Source organism: Podarcis raffonei, chromosome 1, assembly GCF_027172205.1.
Source record: "Podarcis raffonei isolate rPodRaf1 chromosome 1, rPodRaf1.pri, whole genome shotgun sequence".
Lineage (NCBI taxonomy): Eukaryota > Metazoa > Chordata > Lepidosauria > Squamata > Lacertidae > Podarcis > Podarcis raffonei.
Genome location: NC_070602.1, coordinates 87,419,067 through 87,431,665, shown reverse-complemented (window position 1 = coordinate 87,431,665; position 12,599 = coordinate 87,419,067). Strand labels below are relative to the sequence as shown.

Below are 12,599 nucleotides of genomic sequence, written 5' to 3'. Positions count from 1 at the left end.
CAAACTGTTTGTTCAAAAATTCCCCACCCCATCTGTTTGCAACTGTACAACAGGGCGAGTGAAGAGCTTTTGTATTGTATTGATCTTTATTACGGCCATTGGCCCATCACACGACAGTTTCCCATACCAACATAATGTACTTAAACCTCCAAATTTAAAACCGCCAAGACTTACAAAAAACAGACAAGAACCAAAGCAAAACAAAAACAAAAGACCAACATCATACATTACAATAAATTTGTAACATAAACATCGCCCTCTACTCATAAATTAGTAGAAGACATCAATGGTGAAATCATCTAATTACATCTTAAAACATAGATAATAGTTTAAAGAGATTATCCGAGCCGCACAGGAGTCCGTTTCTCTTCTTTAGGGATAGGACGCTGATCAAGAATCTGGCAACCATGAGTGATCTTAGGGGGTCATCATCATTTAATAGATATCTCAGTTTGGCTTCATTCGTATCATCGGCAATTCCCTTTAGATATTGAGCAAGAAGCTTGCTCCTGGCCGATGAGTGAAAAGCACAATCAAAAATTATGTGATGCAACGATTCCGGTGCCCCACAATTACAATCACATAAGAGCGATATCTGTCCATTGGAGAATCTATTTCTCAGCACGTTCGATGGGAAGGTGTTGAATCTTGCCTTTACAAAGGCATATCTATGAGCCGAAGAAGTTAAGGAATTCAAATAGTTTGGGAGCCTTAAGAGGGGTAATAAACCAAGGTTTAGAGGTGAGCAGGTACCATTGCCCAAGACCATTTTCTGCTGCAAGTCCATCTCCTCTAGTTTACAGGTTTTCGGCTTGGGCAACCCATTCTCTGAATGAGGGAAAACACTCTGATTTCTACTTTAATAAAAACAACCAACTAAAACATGATTTATCAACTATTACCAGAAAAGCATATCTGGTGCCCCCTTCAGTCTTCTGTGGAAAAGGGCCTATCACGTCACAAAGGACAAGTTCTAAAACCTCTTTAGATACTCTGTCACTTTTAGAAGCCACAGGCTTCCTCTTAGATTTGGCCATTTTACATACATTGCAATCTAGGAAACAGTTACAGCTATTTACTTTTAGGTTCTTGCATACCTTTGGCATCTCTGAAAGCACTTGAAAATTTGCATGACCCAGTTTTCTATGTAGTTCATGTCCACACTCCTTATGAACTGGCAAATTCTCCTGAACCACCTGGGCTGTTTAACAGGCTTGTCCTGCATTACATATAACCCATTTTCCATCTTTGCATGGCTACATATCTGTGTTCCATTCTTTATCAGACAACCATCCTGCGTGAACTTAACACTATACCCTGCATTATTCAAACAGCTTACAGACAGTAAACAATAGTCCAAACTGCTGACAAACGGAGTCTCTGGTAGAGTAGTGCTCAAGCACTGCAGGAAACATGTTCCCTGGCCATCAATCTTGCTTCTAGGACCATCAGCAAGATAGTTCGAGTCTTTTCCTTCGACTGGCTTCTCCAGGGTCTTAAAGTCCTCCCGACTGTTGCAGATAATCCTGCTGCTGCCAGAGTCCAGCAACCATGTTCCTCAAGGTATCTTCCTCTCCTCTTGAGAAAATGCAGACACAAGCTGAGCAGAACACGTGTTCTTCTTCCTTGAAGAGAACCCCTTCTGCTTACGTTTCTGTGTTGATTGCTGTCTCTGCTCCACGTCGTCTCCTGGAAGTCTTGCCCTGCATTGACGCTGGAGATGCCCGGGTTGGCTGCATCTATAGTATCTCCTCACTGCCATGGCCAAGTCCAAATCTTGGCGTTGCTCCATTGGCAGGTTCTGCTGCTGGCCCCCTCGGCTGTAACTCCTCCACTCTTGGAGTTCAGCCTATCTATCTGACCTCCTTTCTGCTTCTTCGGTCAATCTTCCAACCACATACTCAAGGGTCAGATCTCGGGGACTCATACCCTCCATGCTGTTAATCACGGGCAACCAACTTTCAGACAAACTTGAAAGGATAATGTATGTTTGGTCAGTCTCATCATAATGCTTACCTCTCTGCTGTAGTTGAAGAAACAGAGATTTCAGCGTTTGAAGATGAGTTGCCAAACTCTCACCTTCTTTCATAACAGTCCTGAACAGCCTTCTGGTCAGAGAAATTATGGTTCCAGCAGTGTCTCTGACATGCATTGCCCTTACTAAATTCCAGCACTCAAACGCTGGGCTGGCATTTGCTACATGCAATAACTGAGAGTTGCTCAAACACAGCATAATTTGGGCACGAGCCCTTTCATCCAGCCGTCTTTTCTCAGCAGAGTCTGTTATGAAAACCTCAGTCTCAACACAGTCCCATAGTCCATCTCTCCTTAGCAACTGCTGCATTCTTATCGACCAACTCAGCCAGTTGCTTTCTGAGAGAAGTAAAAAAAAAAATGCCTCCCCCGATATAGTGGTACCTCGGGTTAAGTACTTAATTTCTTCCGGAGGTCTGTTCTTAACCTGAAACTGTTCTTAACCTGATGGGTTAGCTAATGGGGCCTCCCGCTGCTGCCACGCCACCGGAGCACGATTTCTGTTCTCATCCTGAAGCAAAGTTCTTAACCTGAAGCACTATTTCTGGGTTAGCGGAGTCTGTAACCTGAAGCATCTGTAACCTGAAGTGTATGTAACCCGAGGTACCACTGTAATTACAACTTGGGAAGACTGGAAATCTGCCATCTCTGCTGACGCTTGCTGAGCCCCTTCAGTGGGGCTTCCAGCAATCTCACCTGACTCTCTCTTTAGAGTCTGACCGGACTTTCCTGGCTGGCACTCACCGGCTTCTAGCTGCCACCTCTGTTGGCCCTCAGGTCCCACCTGGCTCTGCAACCGGTGTAGCTGCTCTGTGAGTCACCTACTGTGGTCCTCTAGTAGTTCAAACTGTTCCAGTAGCTGATGCTGAGAGTTTTCCTGGTCCTCAGATCCTAGCCGCTCCAGCGTCACTGCAGACAGTTACAGCTTGCCACCAACTGCTCCAACACACAGCCACTGGCCACCACCAGAACTCACCAGCTCCCTACTGAGAAGCTGTCAGTTGTTTTGTACTCTGTACATGCTCAGAAACTCTGGGCCCATAACCTATCAGTGTTTGAAAAAAGCAAAGGTCCTGACTTCCTTTGTCTCCTCAGCCTGGTCATCGGACCCTTGTTGGCACAAAAGAGAGTATCCTTGCAGAGTATTTTCTGCTTTTATTCTTAAAAGTCTTTATCTGTGAAATGACCGACCAACTGTACACACATCAACACTACCAGCTTAGTTCTTTTAGCATTAAAGAAACAGCGGCCAATTTTTAGCTGTGACATATATAATTGTTGTTCAATAACCAACTGAATGAGTCATTCATATAAAGGCAAGGTCATTAATAATGAAAACCTGTCTCTAGCTATAATGGGTGGTTCAGTCATATTGTTAGATTCTAAGAAAATGTTTATTAAAAAAATCACAACATTTCTGCAATGTAGAGATTTTGTATGAATGGAAACTTCCAAAACCAAGCAGGCACACACATCAGCATTGATCCGGTTCAAGCGAAAGCTTCTGGGAACAAAGAATCATGTTTCTTGTGGATTATAAAACTGCACTAGATAGGGAAAACAAAGATGCATAACGAGAATAGAAAGGTTAAAGGTAAATAAGTATTTTCAAGACAGGATGAAAAACCCCACAACAGGCACAAAACTTCTCTCTCTGTACTCCATGTTTAGGTCCAGGAAAAACATCCAAACCTTTTGCAACTGTACTGCTAGGTATCAAAGTACTGGTCTCTGCGAAGTGCCACCACGTGTGTTAAATCTGAGCAGGGCATTATAAAATGAAGCAACATCTATTCTATCTATGTTTTTCTAGTGTCACATTTCGGCATCAATTTCAAATTCTATTTTTAAAAAAGGCACTTTGCTTTTCAGATTTTCTCTCATGCCTGAAAAGTTGTTCTCGTTTCAAAGAGAAGGATGATCCTGTGCCTCCTCCTAGCCCAAACATGCTCGTGTAACATGAACCCCATGGATCAGGGCACTGCAATTACTGAAATCTCCATTAGCAGAACTTGTAAAACCGTCTGTACTGAACTAATGTTGCATCAGGCCAAAGGCTAAATTCCAGGCAAGGTCACAAGTCTTCTTAACTCCTCTTCATACCAGGGGAGAGCTAAACTCCACACATACATTAAGTAAAAGAATATAAGTTTTACCATCCTACCCCCCTCCTTCCCCAACCTTATACTGTGTACAACACTAATGTCTCAAAAGAAATATAACTGATCTGTAGAAAATACAACCTGAAAAAAGAGACAATGCACGTACTTTTGTAAACTAAGAAAATCTTTAATAATTTTTTTAAGGTCTCAAATTGCTCAAATCAGATCATTTCAAAAGTGCAGAACCCATTGCTTAGGACAGCAATAACTAATCAATAAGATGCCATAGATCCTAAGCATCTTGTGCTATAATATTGCTTGGGATTAGACAAACTCATGGAAGGATGAGATAGGTGCAGTAGCCATGACAGATAAATGCAACATCCATAATCAGATATATCTCTAGTGACCAGATGCTGGAGACAAACTATCAGGAAGTGGCTGTTTTTTATTGCCCTGTACTTGTATTACCCCCTTCCAATAATATTTATTAGTTTTCCATTTCGATAAAAAGAACATCAACATTTCTTAACCTCACATAAATTCTGACTCTTTAAAGTCCACTCCTTCCTCCCTTTCCCCTAGATAGCTTTCTAATTACATTTCCTATCTTCTTTGCATTTCTATTTCCTCTTATTTACTTTGTCTTACTTAAATCCACATACTATGCAATATTGCCCTGTACTTGTAAGCTTCCCAAGCTCAGCAACTGCTGGAGATAAGAGTACTGGACTAAATGGAATTATGGCGCTAACACACCTGGATACAAATTCCAGCATAGTCATGGAAACACTGGGTAACTTTGGACCATCACTTACAGCAGGGGTGGATAACCTGTGGTCCTCACAATATTGCTGGCCTTCAGACTCCTATCAACCCCAGCCTGAATGGTCTATGAGCAGGAATTATAGGAGTCCAACGACAGATTCCCCAATCCCTGTCTTAAGTCATGTTATAGGTCTGGCAAGGAAAACTGATATAGCTGTTTCAGACTCTGTGCTAGCACAGATTGGCAGGTTTTATTATTATCGAATTTTATTTTATTTAATTTTAAATGCATTCTGTATCTCACACTCCTCACAAACACATCTCAAATTGTTAGTCTGTACCCAAGCCCCATCAAACTGCTTATGGTTTTCCACAGTCCAGAAGCTCCAACAGCCTCCTTTGGCAATATCAGGTTCAGTTAACACCCACCTCCAATCTAGAAGAAAAGGAAGCAAGGCATGTTTGAAACAAGGAGAGAGCAGAACATCTGCTAAAAGGCAAGAAAAAAGTTTAAAGCCTTGCAAAATATTTTCCCGAAGTCCACAGTTATATAGCACCCACACAGAAAGAAAGCCACATGAATCAAAAGCCTCTATTTATTTCACTTAGTTGCTTGCTTGATATTTATTAGCTGCACTTGTAGTTTTAAATAACCAGCATTGTAATTCTTTCTGCCTTTGCAAAATCAAGGAGCAATTGAATTGTCTTTCTAAGGATAGTCTCTGTGGAATGATCAGAAATGGTTCTAGGTCTTCCCACCATTCCAAAATTCTGTTGCACCAGTGCTACTCCTGGAAAAGTGCAAAACAGGCTGTGAGAGCAGCAATTTCAGTGACAGCTCCAATAGCAATAAAATACTGCCATGATCTTGACCGGTTAGCAGTGCTCCATAACTTGGGAAACATTGAAAGCAGAGACAGAACGGCAACTCAAAAACACCCTACAAACGAAAAGCTGTATCACCCAATCCACTCCACAGAAATACTGTGCATTAGGAGGTGATGGTCCTATGATCTCTTGGGGACTAGCTGATTTATTGCCTCTGGAACATCTGCAGCAACAGTTTATTACATCAGATGTGTAAAAGCGCACTAAGAAGGTGCTTGAGGGAGGAACAGAGGATGATCAATCAAGTTAACAAGGTGAGAGAACAGGAAGGGGGGGGGACCTGACAAGAATACTTCCGCAACAAATGGAAGGAAGTGTGGGGTTGGGGATTGGGGGGTTACAATAAAATTGCCACATACAATCCTTTTATTCAAACCTTGAGAAATTCTGTCAAATAGGTTTATGGAGCCCAGTTCTGCAGCAACGGCTAATAACTGAAGAGTTCAGGATCCCTGAAGTGCTCCCCTGCTGATGTGCACATTCCTCATTTTCAACGTTATGTTAGCTGATGATCTTTTGTGGGAACTGGCTTGTGTAAACTGCATTAACTTTAGTTCTCACCCAGTTGCCTTGCAGAGCAATCCTAAATGAGATGGAGATTTAAGCGGTGAAACATAAACCACTTACAAAGCTCTGTTGGCCTGCTCTGGCCAAGGAAGAAGTGGGGGGCACTTTTTATTCCCTCCCCCTTGCAGGCAGTTTTTTTTTTTAAAAAAAAAAGTCCACTGAGAGAAAAATTAACTACACCAGCTTCAGGATGTTGTAGTCCTGAGTCCTGAGCCAGGGCATGACAAGGAAACAAGGCAGCTTTTGATCAAGCGGTTTCAAGACCACCCAAAAGACACCCCAGATTAGACCATGACACTTCGCATGGACAGACTAGGGACCTCTAGGATGGACAGACTGACCACCTGGCTGGGTTTCTCTCCACCAACAGAGCTAAACTTCTTTTCTCATCCTATCCCTACTCATTCTTCCTTTGGGAAGGGTTTAGACACTGCCCATTGACTTTCTGCTGTTCCTCAGTTCAATGTCTATCTTCCATTTCTGTACGTCATGGCTTTAACTTTTGTGAATCACCCAGAGAACACCCGTTAATGGGTGGTACAGAAACATTGTGAATACATAAATAAGCAACATCTTCATTTTTCACAAGTCTGTTGAAAGTACGAGCGGAGTTGGCTGTGGATTGCAAAGTTAGTTCCTACCACAGCCACAAAGGTGACTCAGGGTTTTTCAAGTTCATTGGGGCCAACTCCCAGGTAGCATTCACCTTTGCTATTGCTATAGAGATTATTGTAGCCAAACTTATGATTATTGTTTGAAGATACAAAAAATGGTCATTGCATAAAGGTAGCCAGTGTGGTGCAGTGGTTAAGAGTGGTAGTCTCGTAATCTGGGGAACCGGGTTCGCATCTCCGCTCCTCCACATGCAGCTGCTGGGTGACCTCGGGCTAGTCACACTTCTCTGAAGTCTCTCAGCCCCACTCACCTCACAGAGTGTTTGTTGTGGGGGAGGAAGGGAAAGGAGAATGTTAGCCGCTTTGAGACTCCTTAGGGTAGTGATAAAGCGGGATATCAAATCCAAACTCTTCTTCTTCTAATGAAAATGATCTAACCCCCAACTGCACACATGAGGATAATCACATGCTTATCCAATTGAGGATAATCACATGCTTATCCAAGATATGAGTGACAAATGTGGCCCCCTCTGCCCAGTAAAGGTCTAGCCCTTGCAGCTCTTCCCAGGCTACACAGCCTCCTCAGTTCCTGGTTCCTCCTGGTTCCTGGTTGCTCTCTCCAGGAACCAGGTGCATGTATCCTGGTTTTCACAACATATTTTAGTCTATTTTCAGAAATGAGTATTCTCCCACATTGATGAGTTAACATAATAAGCAGTCAGCAGCCTTTAGCCTCTGAAACTTCAAATAAAAAATTGCTGGGTCCTCATTCAGTAAGTTCTGTTTATGTCAGTAAGGATGAGAGTTACAGACAGTCCTTTGAGGTCTGGGGTCAATTGCCAAATGGATATTTATCATTCAGGAGCTTAGAATGAAACCCATGGACTCATTACACATAGAATTTGGAAGGCTATATAGTGGTAACTCAGGTTAAGAACTTAATTTGTTCTGGAGGTCCGTTCTTAACCTGAAACTGTTCTTAACTTGAGGTACCACTTTAGCTAATGGGGCCTCCCACTGCCGCCGCAGGGTGATTTCTGTTCTCATCCTGAAGCAAAGTTCTTAAGCCGAGGTACTATTTCTGGGTTAGCGGAGTCTGTAACCTGAAGCGTCTGTAACCTGAGGTACCACTGTACTGAAAACAGTTGGCAGAGACTCTTGGTTGCATCTACCCATGCCTGCAACGGATGGAATGCAGTTGCTTGTTAGCAGAAGTGAGGAAGGAAATCCACTCAAAATAGCATCGAGACACTACCTCAGTCAATCTAATTGGCACTGAGTAACTTCATGGGGAGAAGTGAAGGTTTAAGACTTTATAAAACTGGACCCCAAAAGGGTACAGCTCTATTTGGCCCGTCAGTTTGATTTGCACAGACTTGATATTTTCATTCCAACATTCCCCAGAATACCCACAGCCTTTTTTGCAATCAGCAACAGCATCCGCTTCTTGCTGTGGATTATTTGTATTTCTTTCTGCCTACAGCCTTTTCTGGATTGGCAGCCCAGACCTCAGTGGAAGATTAAACAATACCGAAGCCCACAGCAGGAGAATTCTCAGTCTTATTCCTTGTTTCACTTGGGCAACCTTCCTGACTCTCATCAGGGACAAAATAAAAGTTGCCAACCCCTTAATTTAGGAATTGCATACAAGTTTTGCATTCCAATCCCCAGTCAAGAGAAGGGTTTTTCTACCCCAACCTGCTCTGTGCAAATAAATGCAGTCCGTGGGATTTGCACGTAAAACAGAAATAATTTTTTTTAAATCAGCTCTTTGACAGATGAGAACATGCCAGAGTATGTTTCAGAATAATTTAACATGCGCTCCTGAGAATGATCTTAAGCTATCCCCCCCTCCACACTTGAATTCAGCAAAGACCAATTGCCCCAGTTAGCCATCTCTGTTTATCATGGAAAACCTCCCAGTACACACTCATTTTTTATTGTATTGGAATGCAATACTGAACAAACAACATTATGTGAAGTTTTTTCCCCCCCGGTTGAAAAGTTAACTTAATTAAACGAAGATTAAAACCATTTCCAAAAACTCACTACAATCTTAGCCTATCTGATGGGAGTCCTGCTTTCTGTGGTTCAATGGTTTGAGCTTGTTTTGCTGCTTTCCTAGACCTCTCCAGTTTTAAATATCAGAGTTCCTCACTTTTATCACTACACTAATATGGTTATGTTCTGCATTTCCATCTACCATCTCTCGGGACAATATTGAGGTGCATGGAGAAAGCTGTCAGTGTGCTTTTTGAAAGTGTTATCAGGGAAACTGCTACAAAAGGATTTAAGAAGCTAATTTGAGCAACACCAATGAAACAAAGTGTTAAGGTGAAACATTTATTATAGCTGAAAAATAGTCCAATCCAAAATCCACATTCATCCAATCCCCCACTGTTCTGACTCCACATTCCTTTTATTCTGTAAGGCTCATGGTTTTCTGAACCTCTGCAGCACAGGGCCCAGGTAGAAAAGTTTCATTTTGTTTCATGCTGCAATCCTAAGTACACAGCATAAGGGAGCTTCCTGTGTTTCCGAGTAAGACCATTGGTTCATTCATCTAGTTCAATACTGTCTACTCTGGCTTGCAGAGGCTCTCTTGGGTTTTTGGCAGCTCTACTTTGAGACACCAGGGATTCGACCTGAGAACTTCTGAACACAAGTCAGATCCCCTAGCACTCAGCTATGATAATTTACCCTCAGCGAGTCCTGCTGAATTTAAAGTTTACTTTTCCAACAGGAAGGCTTGTGAGTGTGGTGTATGTGTGTGAAAAGTTAAGTGAGTCCACACACATATATTCAGAAACGTCTGAGATAATTATACAGTCAACAACTCATTATGAAAACAGATTACGACAAAGTACTTATTGTAGGTGAAGATGGCCTATGTCAGACAGAAGCTGTGTGTTTATACCTATATTTTACACACTGGTTTTTAGGAGAGTTTCTTCCCACCTCAAACCATAATATGAGAGATACAGACCCACACATGCAACCCTTCATTCTCTACCTTGGTCAGCGTGAGTTAAAATGTCATTGCAACTAGCTGCTTATGCCAAGGGGTAGGAGCTACCGCAATCAACTGATAAGCAATCAATTGCAGGACCCCCCAGGACATAATGGGTGATATCCAACTCAGTCATACTCAAAAGTAGACCCATTGAAACCCATGGACTTGAGTTATTCCACTGATTTCAGTGGGTCTGCTCTGAGAATGGCTAACATTGGATTTCATTCTACAGCAGAAAGGGGGAGCCTTTGTCCCTCAAGTTGTGGAACTCCCATCATCCCTAACCATTGGTCATGCTGACTGTAGTTGGTGGAGTGGTTTCCCATTCTTGGCCTATAGCTTTAGCTGCTTAGACAAGGGAAGTTAATAGTAGATGACCAAAGAAAGTTAAATTCAGGCAGTGTTGCCTCCGGCTGCTTCATATGTCTGCCACAGGTACATCACAAACATCAAAATGGCAAATCATGTTCTTAAACATTCCCAAGGACATGAGTCAGGGTGCCACAGGAGGACAGCTCTTAAACACAAGTCCACTGCATGAAAAAAGATATATAATTTTCATTCACACTTCACATATTACTCCGCAAGACACAGCAGAGTAATATCTGTGCACTCACAGCAGCCAGGGCTGCAATTTAAGACTGTAAAGTAGCTCTTGAGAATCTTTGTGCCACAGAACCAACAGGCAGAATTGTGATGGACCATATTTTTGAATGTTGCTGCTGCTGCTCTCTCCCCACTATCCTGCCTTTAAAAAGTCAGTGTGCTATGTTGGAAAGTTTGACAAAGCCTTTTGTGAGCACACTTGCATGCAACTTTTCACACAGGAAAGTAGTTAAATAGAAGGCATCTCGCTTACAGTCTTGATAGGGTAGAGTGGATTATTTAGTTTCTCTGTGTTAAAAATGTTTCTAAGTGGTGTACGAAACACCGAAGCAACAATGTACATCTTAAACAGTTACAAAAACACAGTTACATATTAAAATGTTACATCAATATGAAGTTACTAATAGTTCAGAACTCTATTGCCGTATCTTCATTTTTGCATAATACATACCACACATTGGCTCTTTTAATTTTGCATACAATAGGAAGTCTGTTCCTCAGATCCAGCCCCACACCCGTCAAATTTACCCAAACTACCTGTGACCCACTTCAAGATCCTTATGCATAAGGCCTTCCTCTCCCACTCACCCCACATCAAATTCCCCAATGTTTGTGTTCACCCATTGCTACCCATGCTTTCCTCCCTCCCCATCCCAGCACAATAATGCGTCTGCTGACTAGTTCAACTCTTGACTCCTGATATCCTTTCACACCAGATTCTTCTACTGCTTGCTGCCCCAACAGCTAGTTTACCCTTGCTAGCCAATTTCCCACACGGGATCCTCAGAGATGACAAAAGCACTCACTTAAATACATTGTTATTAGGTCGATTCATAACAATACCTGGGACACCCCTTGTTCGAAGTAAGCCCAACGCCTTTTCAAGCCTAGTGGTTAGAGTCAGGGTAGTGTCGTGGTTAGAGTGCCGGGTAGGATCACGGCTTGACTCCCCACTCAGCTCAAATGGATGACTGGGGCCTGTCTCCGCCCTTCTGCCTAACCTACCTCACAGGGTTGTTGGCGGGACTAAATGGGGAGGGGGAGAGACGTGCGCGCCGCCCTGAGCTCTTCGGGGGAAAAGGTGGGAGATAGCAGCAATAAAATAGATCTCTACAATGAATTGGAGAGAGGGGGAGCACACTGCACAGAGGGCGGGAGTTCATTTGACGCCCTAGTTGTCCCCCAAGCCCCACGCGCGGAACCGGCGCCCCGTCCACTCACCGGTCGCTCGGTGCTCGGCGCTGGCGGCGCTGTACTCGGCGGCGTCGCTCCGTCGGGCGCAGGTGCCCTGGCCCTGCACTAGCGCCTGCAGGGGCAGCTCGGCGCCGGGACGCGGGTAGCAGCGGAGCCCCGAGGCGCAGCGCGGCGTGTAGACCCCGCACGGCTCCCCCTCGAGGCGGGCGCACACCCGGCAGCAGCCGCAGCCGGGTTCCCGCACCAGCTCCGGGCACGCGGCGCCCTCGGATCCCGACGAGACGGGCGGCGACGGCGCGCAAGCGGCCAGGCGCTCGGCGGTGCAGGGCGAGCACATGAACAGCACCTCGGGCAGCGCCACGCGGGCCGCCGGCAGAGACGCCCACAACGCCAGCCCCAAGCCCAGCCACAAGGAGCAGCGCCCGGCGCGCGGCTGCAACAGCAACTGCACCATCGTGGCGGCAGCGCTTCGCGGAGTGAGCGAGCCAGCCAGCCTGCCAGAGAGCGCCCGCCGGCCGGGCAGGTGCTGCGGGGCGAGAGAGGGGCGGGCGCGCCGGCGCCGCTGGGTCCTAAAGGCAGGCGCGCTCGGGGAGGGAGCAGGGCTCCGCTCTGCTCCACCCCTCTCTCGCGCTGTCTGTCTGTCTGTCTGTCTCTCATACACACACACTCTCTCACACACACTTTCTCTCTCTCTCTCTCTCTCTCTCTCTCTCTCTCTCACACACACACACACACACACACACACAAGGTGACGCGTTCTGCCCTGCCTGCCTCGACAGAGACCACAGACTTCCTTCGGAGTAAAAAGAATCA

The 12,599-nt window shown here is 44.6% G+C and overlaps 1 protein-coding gene across 2 annotated transcripts in view; it reads right to left on the bottom strand.

The window, feature by feature from the left end:
- IGFBP2 (insulin like growth factor binding protein 2) overlaps positions 1-12,310 on the bottom strand; it is a 67,278-nt gene extending 54,968 nt beyond the window's left edge. The window contains exon 1 of one of the 2 annotated variants that reach the window (XM_053402536.1): positions 11,814-12,310. In XM_053402536.1, the coding sequence (XP_053258511.1) occupies positions 11,814-12,240 (427 nt within the window). In that variant the 5' untranslated portion in view covers positions 12,241-12,310. The remainder of the gene's footprint in view (positions 1-11,813) is intronic. The other variant, XM_053402545.1, reaches the window with a different exon arrangement.
- Between the last annotated feature and the right edge of the window lie 289 nt (positions 12,311-12,599).